The 24,263-nt window shown below is 47.5% G+C and overlaps 1 protein-coding gene across 2 annotated transcripts in view; it reads right to left on the bottom strand.

Annotated features, from left to right (window-relative positions):
- Positions 1–24,263, bottom strand: part of LOC311119304 (transmembrane protein 243-like) — a 34,337-nt gene that overhangs the window by 8,253 nt on the left and 1,821 nt on the right. Inside the window, exon 2 of one of the 2 annotated variants that reach the window (XM_084194025.1) lies at positions 13,816–13,978. In XM_084194025.1, the coding sequence (XP_084050151.1) occupies positions 13,816–13,908 (93 nt within the window). In that variant the 5' untranslated portion in view covers positions 13,909–13,978. The remainder of the gene's footprint in view (positions 1–13,815; positions 13,979–24,263) is intronic. The other variant, XM_084194026.1, reaches the window with a different exon arrangement.

Raw genomic sequence — 24,263 nt, 5'->3', positions numbered from 1 at the left:
ACCCTGCTGTATGCCATGGGCTCTCCAACCCTGTTCCTCCAGCTACCCAGTACTCTGTATGCCAGGGGCTCTCCAACCCTGTTCCTCCAGCTACCCAGTACTCTGTATACCATGGGCTCTCCAACCCTGTTCCTGTAGCTACCCAGTACTCTGTATGCCATGGGCTCTCCAACCCTGTTCCCCCAGCTACCCAGTACTCTGTATGCCAGGGGCTCTCCAACCCTGTTCCTCCAGCTACCCAGTACTCTGTATGCCAGGGGCTCTCCAACCCTGTCCCTCCAGTTACCCAGTACTCTGTATGCCATGGGCTCTCCAACCCTGTTCCTCAAGCTACCCAGTCCTCTGTATGCCAGGAGCTCTCCAACCCTGTCCCTCCAGCTACCCAGTACTCTGTATGCCATGGGCTCTCCAACCCTGTTCCTGTAGCTACCCAGTACTCTGTATGCCATGGGCTCTCCAACCCTGTTCCTGTAGATACCCAGTACTCTGTATGCCATGGGCTCTCCAACCCTGTTCCTGTAGATACCCAGTACTCTGTATGCCATGGGCTCTCCAACCCTGTTCCTGTAGCTACCCAGTACTCTGTATGCCATGGGCTCTCCAACCCTGTTCCTGTATCTACCCAGTACTCTGTATGCCATGGGCTCTCCAACCCTGTCCCTCCAGCTACCCAGTACTCTGTATGCCATGGGCTCTCCAACCCTGTCCCTCCAGCTACCCAGTACTCTGTATGCCATGGGCTCTCCAACCCTGTTCCTGCAGCTACCCAGTACTCTGTATGCCATGGGCTCTCCAACCCTGTTCCCCCAGCTACCCAGTACTCTGTATGCCATGGGCTCTCCAACCCTGTTCCTCCAGCTACCCAGTACTCTGTATGCCATGGGCTCTCCAAACCTTCCTCCAGCTACCCAGTACTCTGTATGCCATGGGCTCTCCAACCCTGTTCCTCCAGCTACCCAGTACTCTGTATGCCATGGGCTCTCCAACCCTGTTCCCCCAGCTACCCAGTACTCTGTATGCCATGGGCTCTCCAACCCTGTTCCTGTATCTACCCAGTACTCTGTATGCCATGGGCTCTCCAACCCTGTCCCTCCAGCTACCCAGTACTCTGTATGCCATGGGCTCTCCAACCCTGTTCCCCCAGCTACCCAGTACTCTGTATGCCATGGGCTCTCCAACCCTGTTCCTGTATCTACCCAGTACTCTGTATGCCATAGGCTCTCCAACCCTGCTCCTCCAGCTACCCAGTACTCTGTATGCCATGGGCTCTCCAACCCTGTTCCTCCAGCTACCCAGTACTCTGTATGCCATGGGCTCTCCAACCCTGTTCCCCCAGCTACCCAGTACTCTGTATGCCATGGGCTCTCCAACCCTGTTCCTGTATCTACCCAGTACTCTGTATGCCATGGGCTCTCCAACCCTGTTCCTCCAGCTACCCAGTACTCTGTATGCCATGGGCTCTCCAACCCTGTCCCTCCAGCTACCCAGTACTCTGTATGCCATGGGCTCTCCAACCCTGTTCCCCCAGCTACCCAGTACTCTGTATGCCATGGGCTCTCCAACCCTGTTCCTGTATCTACCCAGTACTCTGTATGCCATGGGCTCTCCAACCCTGTCCCTCCAGCTACCCAGTACTCTGTATGCCTAGGCATTTCAAAATCAAATACAAATTCACTAATTGTATGCTAACTCTGTAAGCCGCCCTGCACAATCAATGAACCAACAGCATCACCTAGATCTATACGTTCTCTCCCAATGAACCAACAGCATGGCCTAGACCTATACGTTCTCTCCCAATGAACCAACAGCATCACCTAGACCTATACGTTCTCTCCCAATGAACCAACAGCATCACCTAGACCTATACGTTCTCTCCCAATGAACCAACAGCAACACCTAGACCTATACGTTCTCTCCCAATGAACCAACAGCATCACCTAGACCTATACGTTCTCTCCCAATGAACCAACAGCATGGCCTAGACCTATACGTTCTCTCCCAATGAACCAACAGCATGGCCTAGACCTATACGTTCTCTCCCAATGAACAAACAGCATCACCTAGACCTATACGTTCTCTCCCAATGAACCAACAGCATCACCTAGACGTTCTCTCCCAATGAACCAACAGCATCCCCTAGACCTATACGTTCTCTCCCAATGAACCAACAGCATCACCTATACGTTATCTCCCAATGAACCAACAGCATCACCTAGACCTATACGTTCTCTCCCAATGAACCAACAGCATCACCTAGACCTATACGTTCTCTCCCAATGAACCAACAGCATCACCTAGACCTATACGTTCTCTCCCAATGAACCAACAGCATCACCTAGACCTATACGTTCTCTCCCAATGAACCAACAGCATGGCCTAGACCTATACGTTCTCTCCCAATGAACCAACAGCATGGCCTAGACCTATACGTTCTCTCCCAATGAACCAACAGCATGGCCTAGACCTATTCGTTCTCTCCCAATGAACCAACAGCATCACCTAGACCTATACGTTCTCTCCCAATGAACCAACAGCATGGCCTAGACCTATACGTTCTCTCCCAATGAACCAACAGCATCACCTAGACCTATACGTTCTCTCCCAGTGAACCAACAGCATGGCCTAGACCTATACGTTCTCTCCCAATGAACCAACAGCATCACCTAGACCTATACGTTCTCTCCCAATGAACCAACAGCATGGCCTAGACCTATAAGTTCTCTCCCAATGAACCAACAGCATCACCTAGACCTATACGTTCTCTCCCAATGAACCAACAGCATGGCCTAGACCTATACGTTCTCTCCCAATGAACCAACAGCATCACCTAGACCTATACGTTCTCTCCCAATGAACCAACAGCATCACCTAGACCTATACGTTCTCTCCCAATGAACCAACAGCATCACCTAGACCTATACGTTCTCTCCCAATGAACCAACAGCATCACCTAGACCTATACGATCTATCCCAGTGAACCAACAGCATCACCTAGACCTATACGTTCTCTCCCAATGAACCAACAGCATCACCTAGACCTATACGTTCTCTCCCAATGAACCAACAGCATGGCCTAGACCTATACGTTCTCTCCCAATGAACCAACAGCATCACCTAGACCTATACGTTCTCTCCCAATGAACCAACAGCATCACCTAGACCTATACGTTCTCTCCCAATGAACCAACAGCATGGCCTAGACCTATACGTTCTCTCCCAATGAACCAACAGCAAGGCCTAGACCTATACGTTCTCTCCCAATGAACCAACAGCATCACCTAGACCTATACGTTCTCTCCCAATGAACCAACAGCATCACCTAGACCTATACGTTCTCTCCCAATGAACCAACAGCATCACCTAGACCTATACGTTCTCTCCCAATGAACCAACAGCATCCCCTAGACCTATACGTTCTCTCCCAATGAACCAACAGCATCACCTAGACGTTCTCTCCCAATGAACCAACAGCATCCCCTAGACCTATACGTTCTCTCCCAATGAACCAACAGCATGGCCTAGACCTATACGTTCTCTCCCAATGAACCAACAGCATCACCTAGACCTATACGTTCTCTCCCAATGAACCAACAGCATCACCTAGACCTATACGGTCTCTCCCAATGAACCAACAGCATGGCCTAGACCTATACGTTCTCTCCCAATGAACCAACAGCATCACCTAGACGTATACGTTCTCTCCCAATGAACCAACAGCATCCCCTAGACCTATACGTTCTCTCCCAATGAACCAACAGCATGGCCTAGACCTATACGTTCTCTCCCAATGAACCAACAGCATCACCTAGACCTATACGTTCTCTCCCAATGAACCAACAGCATCCCCTAGACCTATACGTTCTCTCCCAATGAACCAACAGCATCACCTAGACGTTCTCTCCCAATGAACCAACAGCATCCCCTAGACCTATACGTTCTCTCCCAATGAACCAACAGCATCACCTAGACGTTCTCTCCCAATGAACCAACAGCATGGCCTAGACCTATACGTTCTCTCCCAATGAACCAACAATATCACCTAGACCTATACGTTCTCTCCCAATGAACCAACAGCATCACCTAGACCTATACGTTCTCTCACAATGAACCAACAGCATCCCCTAGACCTATACGTTCTCTCCCAATGAACCAACAGCATCACCTAGACGTTCTCTCCCAATGAACCAACAGCATCACCTAGACCTATACGTTCTCTCCCAATGAACCAACAGCATCACCTAGACCTATACGATCTCTCCCAGTGAACCAACAGCATCACCTAGACCTATACGTTCTCTCCCAATGAACCAACAGCATCACCTAGACCTATACGTTCTCTCCCAATGAACCAACAGCATGGCCTAGACCTATACGTTCTCTCCCAATGAACCAACAGCATCACCTAGACCTATACGTTCTCTCCCAATGAACCAACAGCATCACCTAGACCTATACGTTCTCTCCCAATGAACCAACAGCATGGCCTAGACCTATACGTTCTCTCCCAATGAACCAACAGCAAGGCCTAGACCTATACGTTCTCTCCCAATTAACCAACAGCATCACCTAGACCTATACGTTCTCTCCCAATGAACCAACAGCATCACCTAGACCTATACGTTCTCTCCCAATGAACCAACAGCATCACCTAGACCTATACGTTCTCTCCCAATGAACCAACAGCATCCCCTAGACCTATACGTTCTCTCCCAATGAACCAACAGCATCACCTAGACGTTCTCTCCCAATGAACCAACAGCATCCCCTAGACCTATACGTTCTCTCCCAATGAACCAACAGCATGGCCTAGACCTATACGTTCTCTCCCAATGAACCAACAGCATCACCTAGACCTATACGTTCTCTCCCAATGAACCAACAGCATCACCTAGACCTATACGGTCTCTCCCAATGAACCAACAGCATGGCCTAGACCTATACGTTCTCTCCCAATGAACCAACAGCATCACCTAGACGTATACGTTCTCTCCCAATGAACCAACAGCATCACCTAGACCTATACGTTCTCTCCCAATGAACCAACAGCATCCCCTAGACCTATACGTTCTCTCCCAATGAACCAACAGCATCACCTAGACGTTCTCTCCCAATGAACCAACAGCATCCCCTAGACCTATACGTTCTCTCCCAATGAACGAACAGGATGGCCTAGACCTATACGTTCTCTCCCAATGAACCAACAGCATCACCTAGACGTTCTCTCCCAATGAACCAACAGCATGGCCTAGACCTATACGTTCTCTCCCAATGAACCAACAGCATCACCTAGACCTATACGTTCTCTCCCAATGAACCAACAGCATCACCTAGACCTATACGTTCTCTCACAATGAACCAACAGCATCCCCTAGACCTATACGTTCTCTCCCAATGAACCAACAGCATCACCTAGACGTTCTCTCCCAATGAACCAACAGCATCCCCTAGACCTATACGTTCTCTCCCAATGAACCAACAGAATGGCCTAGACCTATACATTCTATCCCAATGAACCAACAGCATCACCTAGACCTATACGTTCTCTCCCAATGAACCAACAGCATTCCTAGACCTATACGTTCTCTCCCAATGAACCAACAGCATCACCTAGACCTATACGTTCTCTCCCAATGAACCAACAGCATGGCCTAGACCTATACGTTCTCTCCCAATGAACCAACAGCATCCCCTAGACCTATACGTTCTCTCACAATGAACCAACAGCATCCCCTAGACCTATACGTTCTCTCCCAATGAACCAACAGCATCACCTAGACGTTCTCTCCCAATGAACCAACAGCATCCCCTAGACCTATACGTTCTCTCCCAATGAACCAACAGCATGGCCTAGACCTATACGTTCTCTCCCAATGAACCAACAGCATCACCTAGACCTATACGTTCTCTCCCAATGAACCAACAGCATTCCTAGACCTATACGTTCTCTCCCAATGAACCAACAGCATCACCTAGACCTATACGTTCTCTCCCAATGAACCAACAGCATCACCTAGACCTATACGTTCTCTCACAATGAACCAACAGCATCCCCTAGACCTATACGTTCTCTCCCAATGAACCAACAGCATCACCTAGACGTTCTCTCCCAATGAATCAACAGCATCCCCTAGACCTATACGTTCTCTCCCAATGAACCAACAGCATGGCCTAGACCTATACGTTCTCTCCCAATGAACCAACAGCATCACCTAGACCTATACGTTCTCTCCCAATGAACCAACAGCATCACCTAGACCTATACGTTCTCTCCCAATGAACCAACAGCATCACCTAGACCTATACGTTCTCTCCCAATGAACCAACAGCATGGCCTAGACCTATACGTTCTCTCCCAATGAACCAACAGCATCCCCTAGACCTATACGTTCTCTCACAATGAACCAACAGCATCCCCTAGACCTATACATTCTCTCCCAATGAACCAACAGCATCACCTAGACGTTCTCTCCCAATGAACCAACAGCATCCCCTAGACCTATACGTTCTCTCCCAATGAACCAACAGCATGGCCTAGACCTATACGTTCTCTCCCAATGAACCAACAGCATCACCTAGACCTCCCAATGAACCAACAGCATTCCTAGACCTATATGTTCTCTCCCAATGAACCAACAGCATCATCTAGACCTATACGTTCTCTCCCAATGAACCAACAGCATCACCTAGACCTATACGTTCTCTCCCAATGAACCAACAGCATGGCCTAGACCTATACGTTCTCTCCCAATGAACCAACAGCATCACCTAGACCTATACGTTCTCTCCCAATGAACCAACAGCATGGCCTAGACCTATACGTTCTCTCCCAATGAACCAACAGCAAGGCCTAGACCTATACGTTCTCTCCCAATTAACCAACAGCATCACCTAGACCTATACGTTCTCTCCCAATGAACCAACAGCATCACCTAGACCTATACGTTCTCTCCCAATGAACCAACAGCATCACCTAGACCTATACGTTCTCTCCCAATGAACCAACAGCATCCCCTAGACCTATACGTTCTCTCCCAATGAACCAACAGCATCACCTAGACGTTCTCTCCCAATGAACCAACAGCATCCCCTAGACCTATACGTTCTCTCCCAATGAACCAACAGCATGGCCTAGACCTATACGTTCTCTCCCAATGAACCAACAGCATCACCTAGACCTATACGTTCTCTCCCAATGAACCAACAGCATCACCTAGACCTATACGGTCTCTCCCAATGAACCAACAGCATGGCCTAGACCTATACGTTCTCTCCCAATGAACCAACAGCATCACCTAGACGTATACGTTCTCTCCCAATGAACCAACAGCATCCCCTAGACCTATACGTTCTCTCCCAATGAACCAACAGCATGGCCTAGACCTATACGTTCTCTCCCAATGAACCAACAGCATCACCTAGACCTATACGTTCTCTCCCAATGAACCAACAGCATCCCCTAGACCTATACGTTCTCTCCCAATGAACCAACAGCATCACCTAGACGTTCTCTCCCAATGAACCAACAGCATCCCCTAGACCTATACGTTCTCTCCCAATGAACGAACAGCATGGCCTAGACCTATACGTTCTCTCCCAATGAACCAACAGCATCACCTAGACGTTCTCTCCCAATGAACCAACAGCATGGCCTAGACCTATACGTTCTCTCCCAATGAACCAACAGCATCACCTAGACCTATACGTTCTCTCCCAATGAACCAACAGCATCACCTAGACCTATACGTTCTCTCACAATGAACCAACAGCATCCCCTAGACCTATACGTTCTCTCCCAATGAACCAACAGCATCACCTAGACGTTCTCTCCCAATGAACCAACAGCATCCCCTAGACCTATACGTTCTCTCCCAATGAACCAACAGCATGGCCTAGACCTATACGTTCTCTCCCAATGAACCAACAGCATCACCTAGACCTATACGTTCTCTCCCAATGAACCAACAGCATTCCTAGACCTATACGTTCTCTCCCAATGAACCAACAGCATCACCTAGACCTATACGTTCTCTCCCAATGAACCAACAGCATGGCCTAGACCTATACGTTCTCTCCCAATGAACCAACAGCATCCCCTAGACAAATACGTTCTCTCACAATGAACCAACAGCATCCCCTAGACCTATACGTTCTCTCCCAATGAACCAACAGCATCACCTAGACGTTCTCTCCCAATGAACCAACAGCATCCCCTAGACCTATACGTTCTCTCCCAATGAACCAACAGCATGGCCTAGACCTATACGTTCTCTCCCAATGAACCAACAGCATCACCTAGACCTATACGTTCTCTCCCAATGAACCAACAGCATTCCTAGACCTATACGTTCTCTCCCAATGAACCAACAGCATCACCTAGACCTATACGTTCTCTCCCAATGAACCAACAGCATCACCTAGACCTATACGTTCTCTCCCAGTGAACCAACAGCATGGCCTAGACCTATACGTTCTCTCCCAATGAACCAACAGCATGGCCTAGACCTATACGTTCTCTCCCAATGAACCAACAGCATCACCTAGACCTATATGTTCTCTCCCAATGAACCAACAGCATGGCCTAGACCTATACGTTCTCTCCCAATGAACCAACAGCATCACCTAGACCTATACGTTCTCTCCCAATGAACCAACAGCATCCCCTAGACCTATACGTTCTCTCCCAATGAACCAACAGCATCCCCTAGACCTATACGTTCTCTCCCAATGAACCAACAGCATCACCTATACGTTCTCTCCCAATGAACCAACAGGATGGCCTAGACCTATACGTTCTCTCCCAATGAACCAACAGCATGGCCTAGACCTATACGTTCTCTCCCAATGAACCAACAGCATCACCTAGACCTATACGTTCTCTCCCAGACTCATGGATAGACATTCTGGAGCGTAACATAAGGTAACCAGTCCATCCATAAGGTAACCAGTCCATCCATAAGGTAACCAGTCCATCCATAAGGTAACCAGTCCATCCATAAGGTAACCAGTCCATCCATAAGGTAACCAGTCCATCCATTAGGTAACCAGTCCATCCATAAGGTAACCAGTCCATCCATAAGGTATCCAGTCCATCCATAAGGTAACCAGTCCATCCATAAGGTAACCAGTCCATCCATAAGGTAACCAGTCCATCCATAAGGTATCCAGTCCATCCATAAGGTAACCAGTCCATCCATAAGGTAACCAGTCCATCCATAAGGTAACCAGTCCATCCATTAGGTAACCAGTCCATCCATAAGGTAACCAGTCCATCCATAAGGTAACCAGTCCATCCATAAGGTAACCAGTCCATCCATAAGGTAACCAGTCCATCCATAAGGTAACCAGTCCATCCAGTATGCATAATAATACAGTCCACACTCGAGGCCATTACTAGAATGTGTATAATGTTGGAGTCTAGGTTAGACCAATGATGTACCAAAGACATCTCCAATCAGTGTATTTAAATGTGTTTCTGCCGTGTGTAATATGGGGTAGACTATGTATTGTATAACGACACAATCATTATTTAATTCAGTTTTTTGGGGGGGGAGGGGCTTGGGCTCATATACAGTGGGGGGAAAAAGTATTTAGTCAGCCACCAATTGTGCAAGTTCTCCCACTTAAAAAGATGAGAGAGGCCTGTAATTTTCATCATAGGTACACGTCAACTATGACAGACAAATGGAGAATTTTTTTCTCCAGAAAATCACATTGTAGGATTTTTAATGAATTTATTTGCAAATTATGGTGGAAAATAAGTATTTGGTCACCTACAAACAAGCAAGATTTCTGGCTCTCACAGACCTGTAACTTCTTCTTTAAGAGGCTCCTCTGTCCTCCACTCGTTACCTGTATTAATGGCACCCGTTTGAACTTGTTATCAGTATAAAAGACACCTGTCCACAACCTCAAACAGTCACACTCCAAACTCCACTATGGCCAAGACCAAAGAGCTGTCAAAGGACACCAGAAACAAAATTGTAGACCTGCACCAGGCTGGGAAGACTGAATCTGCAATAGGTAAGCAGCTTGGTTTGAAGAAATCAACTGTGGGAGCAATTATTAGGAAATGGAAGACATACAAGACCACTGATAATCTCCCTCGATCTGGGGCTCCACGCAAGATCTCACCCTGTGGGGTCAAAATTATCACAAGAACGGTGAGCAAAAATCCCAGAACCACACGGGGGGACCTAGTGAATGACCTGCAGAGAGCTGGGACCAAAGTAACAAAGCCTACCATCAGTAACACACTATGCCGCCAGGGACTCAAATCCTGCAGTGCCAGACGTGTCCCGCTGCTTAAGCCAGTACATGTCCAGGCCCGTCTGAAGTTTGCTAGAGTGCATTTGGATGATCCAGAATAGGATTGGGAGAATGTCATATGGTCAGATGAAACCAAAATAGAAATTTTTGGTAAAAACTCAACTCGTCGTGTTTGGAGGACAAAGAATGCTGAGTTGCATCCAAAGAACACCATACCTACTGTGAAGCATGGGGGTGGAAACATCATGCTTTGGGGCTGTTTTTCTGCAAAGGGACCAGGACGACTGATCCGTGTAAAGGAAAGAATGAATGGGGCCATGTATCGTGAGATTTTGAGTGAAAACCTCCTTCCATCAGCAAGGGCATTGAAGATGAAACGTGGCTGGGTCTTTCAGCATGACAATGATCCCAAACACACCGCCCGGGCAACGAAGGAGTGGCTTTGTAAGAAGCATTTCAAGGTCCTGGAGTGGCCTAGCCAGTCTCCAGATCTCAACCCCATAGAAAATCTTTGGAGGGAGTTGAAAGTCCGTGTTGCCCAGCGACAGCCCCAAAACATCACTGCTCTAGAGGAGATCTGCATGGAGGAATGGGCCAAAATACCAGCAACAGTGTGTGAAAACCTTGTGAAGACTTACAGAAAACGTTTGACCTGTGTCATTGCCAACAAAGGGTATATAACAAAGTATTGAGAAACTTTTGTTATTGACCAAATACTTATTTTCCACCATAATTTGCAAATAAATTCATTACAAATGTGATTTTCTGGATTTTTTTTCCTCATTTTGTCTGTCATAGTTGACGTGTACCTATGATGAAAATTACAGGCCTCTCTCATCTTTTTAAGTGGGAGGACTTGCACAATTGGTGGCTGACTAAATACTTTTTTCCCCCACTGTATACACCAATACCTATGAATAAGCTGTGAGATGGAGTATGGGTGTTTTGAAATAATCATCCCCTTAGAAAGCGCTGTCCATTTCGTTGTGTTTGGCTTTGAAACAACATCCCCAATCCACAACGATCATGTTTCCACTCAGTTTCAACCTGTTGTTGAACTTCTTTCAGTCACAGTGAGGTGAGTTTTAAAAGCATGATACTGTTTTGATGATAAGTGTTTGATGTGATTTTAGATGGCAGTGATGTCAGAGTGGTTAGAGGGACAATAGAGCCCTGAGTACCAGGCCATTAGGACCTGATGGTTAGAGGGACAATAGAGCCCTGAGTACCAGGCCATTAGGACCTGATGGTTAGAGGGACAATAGAGCCCTGAGTACCAGGCCATTAGGACCTGATGGTTAGAGGGACAATAGAGCCCTGAGTACCAGGCCATTAGGACCTGATGGTTAGAGGGACAATAGAGCCCTGAGTACCAGGCCATTAGGACCTGATGGTTAGAGGGACAATAGAGCCCTGAGTACCAGGCCATTAGGACCTGATGGTTAGAGGGACAATAAAGCCCTGAGTACCAGGCCATTGGGACCTGATTGTTAGAGGGACAATAGAGCCCTGAGTACCAGACCATTAGGACCTGATGGTTAGAGGGACAATAGAGCCCTGAGTACCAGGCCATAAGGACCTGATGGTTAGAGGGACAATAGAGCCCTGAGTACCAGGCCATTAGGACCTGATGGTTAGAGGGACAATAGAGCCCTGAGTACCAGGCCATTAGGACCTGATGGTTAGAGGGACAATAGAGCCCTGAGTACCAGGCCATTAGGACCTGATGGTTAGAGGGACAATAGAGCCCTGAGTACCAGGCCATTAGGACCTGATGGTTAGAGGGACAATAGAGCCCTGAGTACCAGGCCATTAGGACCTGATGGTTAGAGGGACAATAGAGCCCTGAGTACCAGGCCATTAGGACCTGATGGTTAGAGGGACAATAGATCCCTGAGTACCAGGCCATTAGGACCTGATGGTTAGAGGGACAATAGAGCCCTGAGTACCAGGCCATTAGGACCTGATGGTTAGAGGGACAATAGAGCCCTGAGTACCAGGCCATTAGGACCTGATGGTTAGAGGGACAATAGAGCCCTGAGTACCAGGCCATTAGGACCTGATGGTTAGAGGGACAATAGAGCCCTGAGTACCAGGCCATTAGGACCTGATGGTTAGAGGGACAATAGAGCCCTGAGTACCAGGCCATTAGGACCTGATGGTTAGAGGGCCAATAGAGCCCTGAGTACCAGGCCATTAGGACCTGATGGTTAGAGGGACAATAGAGCCCTGAGTACCAGGCCATTAGGACCTGATGGTTAGAGGGACAATAGAGCCCTGAGTACCAGGCCATTAGGACCTGATGGTTAGAGGGACAATAGAGCCCTGAGTACCAGGCCATTAGGACCTGATGGTTAGAGGGACAATAAAGCCCTGAGTACCAGGCCATTAGGACCTGATGGTTAGAGGGACAATAGAGCCCTGAGTACCAGGCCATTAGGACCTGATGGTTAGAGGGACAATAGAGCCCTGAGTACCAGGCCATTAGGACCTGATGGTTAGAGGGACAATAGAGCCCTGAGTACCAGGCCATTAGGACCTGATGGTTAGAGGGACAATAGATCCCTGAGTACCAGGCCATTAGGACCTGATGGTTAGAGGGAAAATAGAGCCCTGAGTACCAGGCCATTAGGACCTGATGGTTAGAGGGAAAATAGAGCCCTGAGTACCAGGCCATTAGGACCTGATGGTTAGAGGGACAATAGAGCCCTGAGTACCAGGCCATTAGGACCTGATGGTTAGAGGGACAATAGAGCCCTGAGTACCAGGCCATTAGGACCTGATGGTTAGAGGGACAATAGAGCCCTGAGTACCAGACCATTAGGACCTGATGGTTAGAGGGACAATAGAGCCCTGAGTACCAGGTCATTAGGACCTGATGGTTAGAGGGACAATAGAGCCCTGAGTACCAGGCCATTAGGACCTGATGGTTAGAGGGACAATAGAGCCCTGAGTACCAGGCCATTAGGACCTGATGGTTAGAGGGACAATAGAGCCCTGAGTACCAGGCCATTAGGACCTGATGGTTAGAGGGACAATAGAGCCCTGAGTACCAGGCCATAAGGACCTGATGGTTAGAGGGACAATAGAGCCCTGAGTACCAGGCCATTAGGACCTGATGGTTAGAGGGACAATAGAGCCCTGAGTACCAGGCCATTAGGACCTGATGGTTAGAGGGACAATAGAGCCCTGAGTACCAGGCCATTAGGACCTGATGGTCAGAGGGACAATAGAGCCCTGAGTACCAGGCCATTAGGACCTGATGGTTAGAGGGACAATAGAGCCCTGAGTACCAGGCCATTAGGACCTGATGGTTAGAGGGACAATAGAGCCCTGAGTACCAGGCCATTAGGACCTGATGGTCAGAGGGACAATAGAGCCCTGAGTACCAGGCCATTAGGACCTGATGGCCATCAGTAAGTTGGGTTCTACCAACGCATGTCCACAGTGCATAAGAGGAGACTGATGACTGTGGGTGTGGCAGTAATACGGTCACCACAACAGCCCTACACACACACACACACACACACACACACACACACGGCATACCCGAGCAGAGGTTTCTCCAAACAGAGGTCTGTTGTCAAGGCCGCTGGTGCCATATGTTCTGGTGGTGAAGTCATTGGTAGTGAAGTCATCCATGGCTCAGCAGCTCCACCTCATGGACACACAGAGGAACTGCATGCTAGCACCTCCACAGGGGCAGGTCTTACTGGACAGGAAGCAGGGCCAGCCAACCAGATGGAAGGAAGAGGAGAGGGAAGTTAATAGCCTGTCCCTCACCCCATAATGGGACTGGCTGTAACACTTCCTCCACTGCATTTACAATCCCAAATCCGCCCCCTCCCATCTCTGTCCCCAGCCCAATCCCAAATCCACCCCTAGACACTATGCCCTATGCACTTGTGGAGATCTGAGATGATTGAATGGGTCTAAGCAATATGGTGAAACTTCCACCGTGTTTATCAGAGGGAAAGTTACAACTATTCTCCAACTGCTTCCACCTAGCCTCTCCTCCCCCCCCCCCCCCGCCCGCATCCCCTCTACTCCATCTCCTCCTCCGTTCCCCCCTGCATCCCCTCTACTCCATCTCCTCCGTTCCCCCCTGCATCCCCTCTACTCCATCTCCTCCTCCATTCCCCCCTGCATCCCCTCTACTCCATCTCCTCCTCCGTTCCCCCCGTATCCCCTCTACTCCATCTCCTCTGTCCCCCCCTGCATCCTCTACTCCATCTCCTCCATTCCCCCCTGCATCCCCTCTACTCCATCTCCTCCTCCGTTCCCCCCCTGTATCCCCTCTACTCCATCTCCTCTGTCCCCCCCTGCATCCTCTACTCCATCTCCTCCATTCCCCCCTGCATCCCCTCTACTCCATCTCCTCCTCCGTTCCCCCCCTGTATCCCCTCTACTCCATCTCCTCCGTCCCCCCCTGCATCCTCTACTCCATCTCCTCCTCCGTTCCCCCCTGCATCCATCTCCTCCTCCTCCTCCCTCTCCTACATTCTCCTGTGTTCAGTCCCAGTTTTCAGAAATGCTTTAATCCCAGAAGGAGTCTGTTTCCTCTCTACCCTAGCTGTATGTCACTGCACAGAGCAGAAGACCATTCTAGACTGTTTCCTGTTGCAACAACATTCTGGGTGAAAAGAAGCCAGAAGTCCTGATCCAGCTTTGTGCTCCGAACCCACAGGAACAAGAGGTCCATTATGACATGGGAACCAGCCGCCACTCTCTAGCCTCCAGCTCCATTCCAGCCTGGCCTTGTGATCCCCTGCATCCCCTCTACTCCATCTCCACTCTCTAGCCTCCAGCTCCATTCCAGCCTGGCCTTGTGATCCCCTGCGCTCCGTAACACATCACAACCCTAAGATCTGATGCCTGGGATCATGTGAACAGCTACACTGAAAACAACAGCAGTCACCCAACTGGAGTCTAAATGGCCTTGCTAGTTACTAAACATCCTCTCATATTAATGAAGATGACTGAGTTTGACCATTATTATGATCCAAATCTTTTCATCCAATAACCCAACAGCTGTCAGCAGCCCAGCAGCCCTGAGAAGCCCACCTACAGCTTGTTACACCAGATCATTGTTGGAGTTACAGGATAGGTACTGTTTGGTGTAGCACAGAATTTGTGGAAACAGGAGTCTCACAAAAAATGTCCTTGTCCAGTTGCAGAGGGTCTGTTTGAATTTAGAAAATGCTCTGTTATTAAAATAAATACTTGTTTTGGTTCATGAAGTAATCCAACAATGTGTACGCCGCCATCTAGTCTATTTCAAGTCTTCTCTCATTGATCGAGACAGACAATCTGGACCCTTTCTTTCTAAAACTAGCCGCCGAAATTGTCGCAATCCCTATTACTAGCCTGTTCAACCTCTCTTTCGTAACGTCTGAGATCCCCAGAGATTGGAAAGCTGCCGCGGTCATCCCCCTCTTCAAAGGGGGTGACACTCTAGATCCAAACTGTTACAGACCTATATCCATCCTGCCCTGCCTTTCGAAAGTTTTTGAAAGCCAAGTTAACAAACAGATCACCGACCATTTCGAATCCCACCGTACCTTTTCTGCTATGCAATCCGGTTTCCGAGCTGGTCATGGGTGCACTTCAGCCACGCTCAAGGTCCTAAACGATATTATAACCGCGATCGATAATAGACAGTACTGTGCAGCCGTCTTCATCGACCTGGCCAAGGCTTTTGACTCTGTCAACCACCACATTCTTATTGGCAGACTAAATAGCCTTGGTTTCTCAAATGACTGCCTCGCCTGGTTCACCAACTACTTCTCAGATAGAGTTCAATGTGTCAAATCGGAGGGCCTGTTGTCTGGACCTATGGCAGTCTCTATGGGGGTGCCACAGGGTTCAATTCTCGGGCCGGCTCTATTCTCTGTGTATATCAATGATGTCGCTCTTGCTGCTAGTGACTCTCAGATCCACCTCTACGCAGACGACACCATTTTGTATACATCTGGCCCTTCACTGGACACTGTGTTAACAAACCTCCAAACGAGCTTCAATGCCATACAACAATCCTTCAGTAGCCTCCAACTGCTCTTAAACACTAGTAAAACTAAATGCATGCTCTTCAATCGAACGCTGCTGGCACCCGCCCACCCGACTAGAATCACTACTCTCGACGGGTCTGACAACTACAAATACCTAGGTGTCTGGTTAGACTGTAAACTCTCCTTCCAGACTCACATTAAGAATCTCCAATCCAAAGTTAAATCTAGAATTGGCTTCCTATTTCGCATCAAAGCCTCCTTCACTCATGCTGCCAAACCTGCCCTCGTAAAACTGACTATCCTACCGATCCTTGACTTCGGCGATGTCATTTACAAAATAGCCTCCAACACTCTACTCAGCAAACTGGATGTAGTCTATCACAGTGCCATCCGTTTTGTCACCAAAGCCCCATACACTACACACCACTGTGACCTGTACGCTCTTGTTGGCTGGTCCTCACTACATATTCGTCGCCAAACCCACTGGCTCCAGGCCATCTATAATTCACTGCTAGGCAAATCCCCGACTTATCTTAGCTCATTGGTCACCATAGCAACACCCACCCGTAGTATGCGCTCCAGCAGGTATATCTCACTGGTCATCCCCAAAGCCAACACCTCCTTTGGCCGCCATTCCTTCCGGTTCTCTGCTGCCAATGACTGGAACGAATAGCAAAAATCTCTGAAGCTGGAGACACTTATCTCCCTCACTAACTTTAAGCATCAGTTGTCAGAGCACCTTACCGATCACTGCACCTGTACACAGCCCATCTGAAATTAGCCCACCCAACTACCTCATCCCTATATTGTTATTTATTTTGCTCATTTGCACCCCAGTATCTCTATTTGTACATCATCTCTTGCACATCATTGCAGTGTTAATACTAATTGTAATTATTTTGCACTATGGCCTATTTATTGCCTTACCTCCATAACTTGCTACATTTGCACACACTGTATATATATTTTCTGTTGTATTTTTGACTGTACGTGTTGTTTATCCCATATGTAACTGTGTTGTTGTTGTTTTTAATCGCACTGCTTTGCTTTATCTTGGCCAGGTCGCAGTTGTAAATGAGAACTTGTTCTCAACTGGCTTACCTGGTTAAATAAAAAATAAAAAGGTGTCTGTCATCATGACATGCAGCACTTTGGGGTAGAGGTCTTCACGGATCCACCTGTACCTGAATACCAGAGACCCGATCCGGGACCCGAGCGGGTCCGGATTCAGAATTCTAAATAATGTCACGGGTCTGGGTTGGATCTGATATGTGCAATATGAACTGACTTGTCCGGAAGGGCCCGTACAGACCCTAACAGACTGCTGCAGCAGAGAGAGAGATGAGAACAGAGGATCAATGCTAGCTGTAGTTGCTAGTTGACCAGAGGATCAATGTCAGCTGTAGTTGCTAGTTGACCAGAGGATCAATGTTAGCTGTAGTTGCTAGTTGATGATAACAGAGGATCATGTCAGCTGTAGTTGCTAGTTGACCAGAGGATCAATGTTAGCTGTAGTTGCTAGTTGACCAGAGGATCAATGTTAGCTGTAGTTGCTAGTTGACCAGAGGATCAATGTTAGCTGTAGTTGCTAGTTGATGAGAACAGAGGATCAATGTTAGCTGTAGTTGCTAGTTGATGAGAACAGAGGATCAATGTTAGCTGTAGTTGCTAGTTGATGATAACAGAGGATCATGTCAGCTGTAGTTGCTAGTTGACCAGAGGATCAATGTTAGCTGTAGTTGCTAGTTGATGAGAACAGAGGATCAATGTCAGCTGTAGTTGCTAGTTGACCAGAGGATCAATGTCAGCTGTAGTTGCTAGTTGACCAGAGGATCAATGTTAGCTGTAGTTGCTAGTTGACCAGAGGATCAATGTCAGCTGTAGTTGCTAGTTGACCAGAGGATCAATGTCAGCTGTAGTTGCTAGTTGACCAGAGGATCAATGTCAGCTGTGACTGAAAACACGTGTTTGATGTATTTTATCCCTTTCCACTCCAGCCATTACCACGAGCCCGTCCTCCCCAATTAAGGTGACACCAACCTCCTGTGGTGTGCATTTGTGAAATTATTTTGATGCGATATGAAAATAAAAAGGGCTTTATGTTTCTAGAACTGTATCGCAATTGAGAACCGATTCACGTTTAGATGGAGTATTTGGCTATTTTGGGATATTTGGATGAAACCAGATCAAAGTCTGAAAAATGACTGTTGCTTCTGCACTAATAAAGTTTGATCATAAAGTTACTGGTCCCCTCCCGTGTCAAACACTAAGTTACTGGTCCCCTCCCGTGTCAAACACTAAGTTACTGGTCCCCTCCCGTGTCAAACACTAAGTTACTGGTCCCCTCCCGTGTCAAACACTAAGTTACTGCTCCCCTCCCGTGTCAAACACTAAGTTACTGCTCCCCTCCCGTGTCAAACACTAAGTTACTGGTCCCCTCCCGTGTCAAACACTAAGTTACTGGTCCCCTCCCGTGTCAAACACTAAGTTACTGCTCCCCTCCCGTGTCAAACACTAAGTTACTGCTCCCCTCCCGTGTCAAACACTAAGTTACTGGTCCCCTCCCGTGTCAAACACTAAGTTACTGCTCCCCTCCCGTGTCAAACACTAAGTTACTGGTCCCCTCCCGTGTCAAACACTAAGTTACTGCTCCCCTCCCGTGTCAAACACTAAGTTACTGCTCCCCTCCCGTGTCAAACACTAAGTTACTGGTCCCCTCCCGTGTCAAACACTAAGTTACTGCTCCCCTCCCGTGTCAAACACTAAGTTACTGCTCCCCTCCCGTGTCAAACACTAAGTTACTGGTCCCCTCCCGTGTCAAACACTAAGTTACTGGTCCCCTCCCGTGTCAAACACTAAGTTACTGGTCCCCTCCCGTGTCAAACACTAAGTTACTGCTCCCCTCCCGTGTCAAACACTAAGTTACTGCTCCCCTCCCGTGTCAAACACTAAGTTACTGGTCCCCTCCCGTGTCAAACACTAAGTTACTGGTCCCCTCCCGTGTCAAACACTAAGTTACTGCTCCCCTCCCGTGTCAAACACTAAGTTACTGGTCCCCTCCCGTGTCAAACACTAAGTTACTGCTCCCCTCCCGTGTCAAACACTAAGTTACTGGTCCCCTCCCGTGTCAAACACTAAGTTACTGCTCCCCTCCCGTGTCAAACACTAAGTTACTGCTCCCCTCCTGTGTCAAACACTAAGTTACTGCTCCCCTCCCGTGTCAAACACTAAGTTACTGGTCCCCTCCCGTGTCAAACACTAAGTTACTGCTCCCCTCCCGTGTCAAACACTAAGTTACTGCTCCCCTCCCGTGTCAAACACTAAGTTACTGCTCCCCTCCCGTGTCAAACACTAAGTTACTGCTCCCCTCCCGTGTCAAACACTAAGTTACTGGTCCCCTCCCGTGTCAAACACTAAGTTACTGGTCCCCTCCCGTGTCAAACACTAAGTTACTGGTCCCCTCCCGTGTCAAACACTAAGTTACTGCTCCCCTCCCGTGTCAAACACTAAGTTACTGGTCCCCTCCCGTGTCAAACACTAAGTTACTGCTCCCCTCCCGTGTCAAACACTAAGTTACTGCTCCCCTCCCGTGTCAAACACTAAGTTACTGGTCCCCTCCCGTGTCAAACACTAAGTTACTGCTCCCCTCCTGTGTCAAACACTAAGTTACTGCTCCCCTCCCGTGTCAAACACTAAGTTACTGCTCCCCTCCCGTGTCAAACACTAAGTTACTGCTCCCCTCCCGTGTCAAACACTAAGTTACTGCTCCCCTCCCGTGTCAAACACTAAGTTACTGCTCCCCTCCCGTGTCAAACACTAAGTTACTGCTCCCCTCCCGTGTCAAACACTAAGTTACTGCTCCCCTCCCGTGTCAAACACTAAGTTACTGGTCCCCTCCCGTGTCAAACACTAAGTTACTGCTCCCCTCCCGTGTCAAACACTAAGTTACTGCTCCCCTCCCGTGTCAAACACTAAGTTACTGCTCCCCTCCCGTGTCAAACACTAAGTTACTGCTCCCCTCCCGTGTCAAACACTTGGATTAAGGAGGTGGGATTATTAAAACTGCAATAAGTAACTTTTTGGGCGACCTGACCAAATTCACATAGAACTGTGATTTATAGATCTGTCACTCATTGAAAGCAAGTCTAAGAAGCAGTAGATCTGTTCTATGTGCGCTATTTCTATGCATCCTGTTCTTAAGTTTCGTTTTTGTATCTTTTAGTTTCGGTTTTGGACACCAGCTTCAAAACAGCTGAAAATACAATATGTTTGGTTATTGAAAATATATTTCACAGCGGTTTAGATGGCACAATGATTCTCTACACTATACATTGCTTTTTTAATAATCGAACCGAAACAACGTAGAACATTTTGTTTAACAAGTAACCTAAGTTGCATGGACTCACTCTTTGTGCAATAATAGTGTTTAACATGATTTTTGAATGGCTAGGCTACCTCATCTCTGTACCCCACACATTTATCTGTAAGGTCCCTCAGCCGAGCAGTGAATTTCAAACAAACATTCAACCACAAAGACCAGGGACGTTTTCATATGCCTCGCATAGAAAAGCAGACACTGAATATCCCTTTGAGCATGGTGATGTTATTAATTACACTTTGGATGGTGTATCAATACACCCACTCACTACAAAGATACAGGCATCCTTCCTAACTCAGTAGCCGAAGAGGAAGGAAACCGCTCAGGGATTTCACCATGGCACCAACGGTGACTTTAAAACAGTTACAGAGTTTAATGGCTGTGATAGGAGAAAACTGAGGATGGATCAACAACATTGTAGTTATCCCACAATACTAACCTAAATGAGTGAAAAGGAAGCCTGTACAGAATAAATAATATTCCAAAACATGCATCCTGTTTGCATTAAGGCACTAAAGTAAAACTGCAAAAAAAAATCCTGAATGCATACTTTGCTTGTCCTATCACACAAACTGAAATTAGGCAAACTATTAGAATTTTAGCAACCAGGAAATGGCTGAACCATTTCTGCATATTTCTCCTTTAACTCTCATTTTAATACACCAATGGTAACATGATATTCTCTTACCTCATTTAAATAATTACCGCCTTGCAACCATCATCGGAGAAGGTGTGTTTGCAGAGGGGCGTGGTTTATATAGCTAGAAGCTACTCTACTGGTGCCAAAATGTTACTGTAGGGTGTCAGAAAATATCATTAGAAGTTTACCCTATTCATCTATGGCAAAGATACTTATGTTTCCCATATAATATGTCTGGTGTTAGCTAGTTACTGGCTAGCTAAGTCTTCATCTGTCTGGTGTTAGCTAGTTACTGGCTAGCTAGGTCTTCATCTGTCTGGTGTTAGCTAGTTACTGGCTAGCTAGGTCTTCATCTGTCTGGTGTTAGCTAGTTACTGGCTAGCTAGGTCTTCATCTGTCTGGTGTTAGCTAGTTACTGGCTAGCTAGGTCTTCATCTGTCTGGTGTTAGCTAGTTACTGGCTAGCTAGGTCTTCATCTGTCTGGTGTTAGCTAGTTACTGGCTAGCTAGGTCTTCATCTGTCTGGTGTTAGCTAGTTACTGGCTACCTAGGTCTTCATCAGAGTCTGGTGTTAGCTAGTTACTGGCTAGCTAGGTCTTCATCTGTCTGGTGTTAGCTAGTTACTGGCTAGCTAGGTCTTCATCTGTCTGGTGTTAGCTAGTTACTGGCTAGCTAGGTCTTCATCTGTCTGGTGTTAGCTAGTTACTGGCTAGCTAGGTCTTCATCTGTCTGGTGTTAGCTAGTTACTGGCTAGCTAGGTCTTCATCTGTCTGGTGTTAGCTAGTTACTGGCTAGCTAGGTCTTCATCTGTCTGGTGTTAGCTAGTTACTGGCTAGCTAGGTCTTCATCTGTCTGGTGTTAGCTAGTTACTGGCTAGCTAGGTCTTCATCTGTCTGGTGTTAGCTAGTTACTGGCTAGCTAGGTCTTCATCTGTCTGGTGTTAGCTAGTTACTGGCTAGCTAGGTCTTCATCTGTCTGGTGTTAGCTAGTTACTGGCTAGCTAGGTCTTCATCTGTCTGGTGTTAGCTAGTTACTGGCTAGCTAGGTCTTCATCTGTCTGGTGTTAGCTAGTTACTGGCTAGCTAGATCTTCATCTGTCTGGTGTTAGCTAGTTACTGGCTAGCTAGGTCTTCATCTGTCTGGTGTTAGCTAGTTACTGGCTAGCTAGGTCTTCAGCCAGCATGGTACAAAGGGGGGGGGGGGGATAGTTCAAAACTCTGACGCAGTTGTCATGTCAACACATCCGTCAGTGCTGCTGTGAACCACATCACAAGAGACATTTTTGACATCATTGATGCAATTTCGATGTTGTTTGAGTTGCTTTGTGGATCACCAAATTTGCTTGAGATGATTTTACTGCAACACTGCATCCAAGTTGCTTGACATTTCAAAGAAAAATATAATGAATATAAGCTCCCCGCCCACTCAGCCTGTCTTTTCAAACTTCCTGGTAGTTGGCCATGAGAGAAAAAGTACTTTTTCTCAAATGTTTTATAATTTCTATCCAAAACAAATATTATGGGTGATATTTTAGTCAGTCAAAAGGCTATTTTAGATGGGATTCAGAATGACTGTTCAGGACCTTTAAGGAATAAAGGTACCGTTTGGCTCCTTAGGAGTACATCTTGGGCTAGCTACAACCCATATCTAGCTAACGTTAGGCTCCTTAAGAGTACATCTTGGGCTAGCTACAACCCATATCTAGCTAACGTTAGGCTCCTTAAGAGTACATCTTGGGCTAGCTACAACCCATATCTAGCTAACGTTAGGCTCCTTAAGAGTACATCTTGGGCTAGCTACAACCCATATCTAGCTAACGTTTGGCTCTTTAAGAGTACATCTTGGGCTAGCTACAACCCATATCTAGCTAACGTTTGGCTCCTTAAGAGTACATCTTGGGCTAGCTACAACCCATATCTAGCTAGCGTTAAATACTGGTAGACACCTGTCGGTAAAAATGGCGTCCCTTAAGAGGGCAAGAACGAGATATGGAGGAGAAGTATACTTGGAATACGGAGGAGGAATGGAGGGAAAAAGAGGCAGAGAAGGTCGGAGAGAGGGAGGAAGAGGGGGAGCTTGAATCAGTTAAAAATGGCGGGAAAAAGGGAGATGGTTTGTCGATGAAGAATGGTAGAAAGTGTTAGCAGAGTGAGCTGAAGACAGGAGGAGAAATGGAAGAGAATGAGGGTGAATTATCGAAGGTGGCAGGTGTGGTGAAGTTCTCTGAGTGCGAGGCTTGCACCGATGGTCAGGATAAAGATGCGTCCGTGACGGTAGGAGTGACATTTTTGGGAAAGTGGACCCTTTTCTTTTGGCTGACTCATTTGTGGTTTCAGGGTGGGTGAAAACGGAGTTGGGTGCTGTGGAATCGGTGAGGGTAACCAGAAGTGGTTTCTGATGTGTTTCTGCTGGTCAGAGGGAGAAGGCGCTCCGTGTTAAACCAATGGGGACAAGAGATGTGAATTGTTTTGCTCTCAAGAAAAGGGCGCCATTGAAAGGAGTGATTACTGGGGTAGCGGTAAATATGAAAGCTGACCAACTGAAGGGGAAGATTCCCGGTGTTTGTGATGCTCCCATTTGGTGCGACGCAGACAGGATGGCATGAGTGGAGAAATAGAAGAGTCATTGTCTGTTCTTTTGAGTTTTGATGTTGAGTCTTTGCCCGACAAAGTGATGTTAGGATATTTCAGTTATCCTGTACGAGCTTTGTGCCAAATACATTACATTGTTACAGGTGTCAAGCTGATGGGCATGTGGCAGCAGTGTGTAGAAGGGAGGGTCCTAGATGTGAGAAGTGTGCAGAAGGGCATGAGACAAAGGAATGTGTAGCATTAAAGAAAGAAGCGGTATGTGTTAATTGTAGGGGTGTCCATGGGGCTGGGGATCAGAAATGTCCGGTGCGAGAGAGGCAGGTTGAGGTTTCCAGGGTTAGAGTAGTGCAGAAGTTGTCATATGCTGAGGCAGGGAAGACA

The sequence above is a fragment of the Coregonus lavaretus genome (genome assembly GCF_964263955.1).
Source record: "Coregonus lavaretus genome assembly, contig: HAP1_SCAFFOLD_252, whole genome shotgun sequence".
NCBI lineage: Eukaryota > Metazoa > Chordata > Actinopteri > Salmoniformes > Salmonidae > Coregonus > Coregonus lavaretus.
Note: the sequence above shows the minus strand (reverse complement) of the source record. Positions and strands in the feature narration are given on the sequence as shown.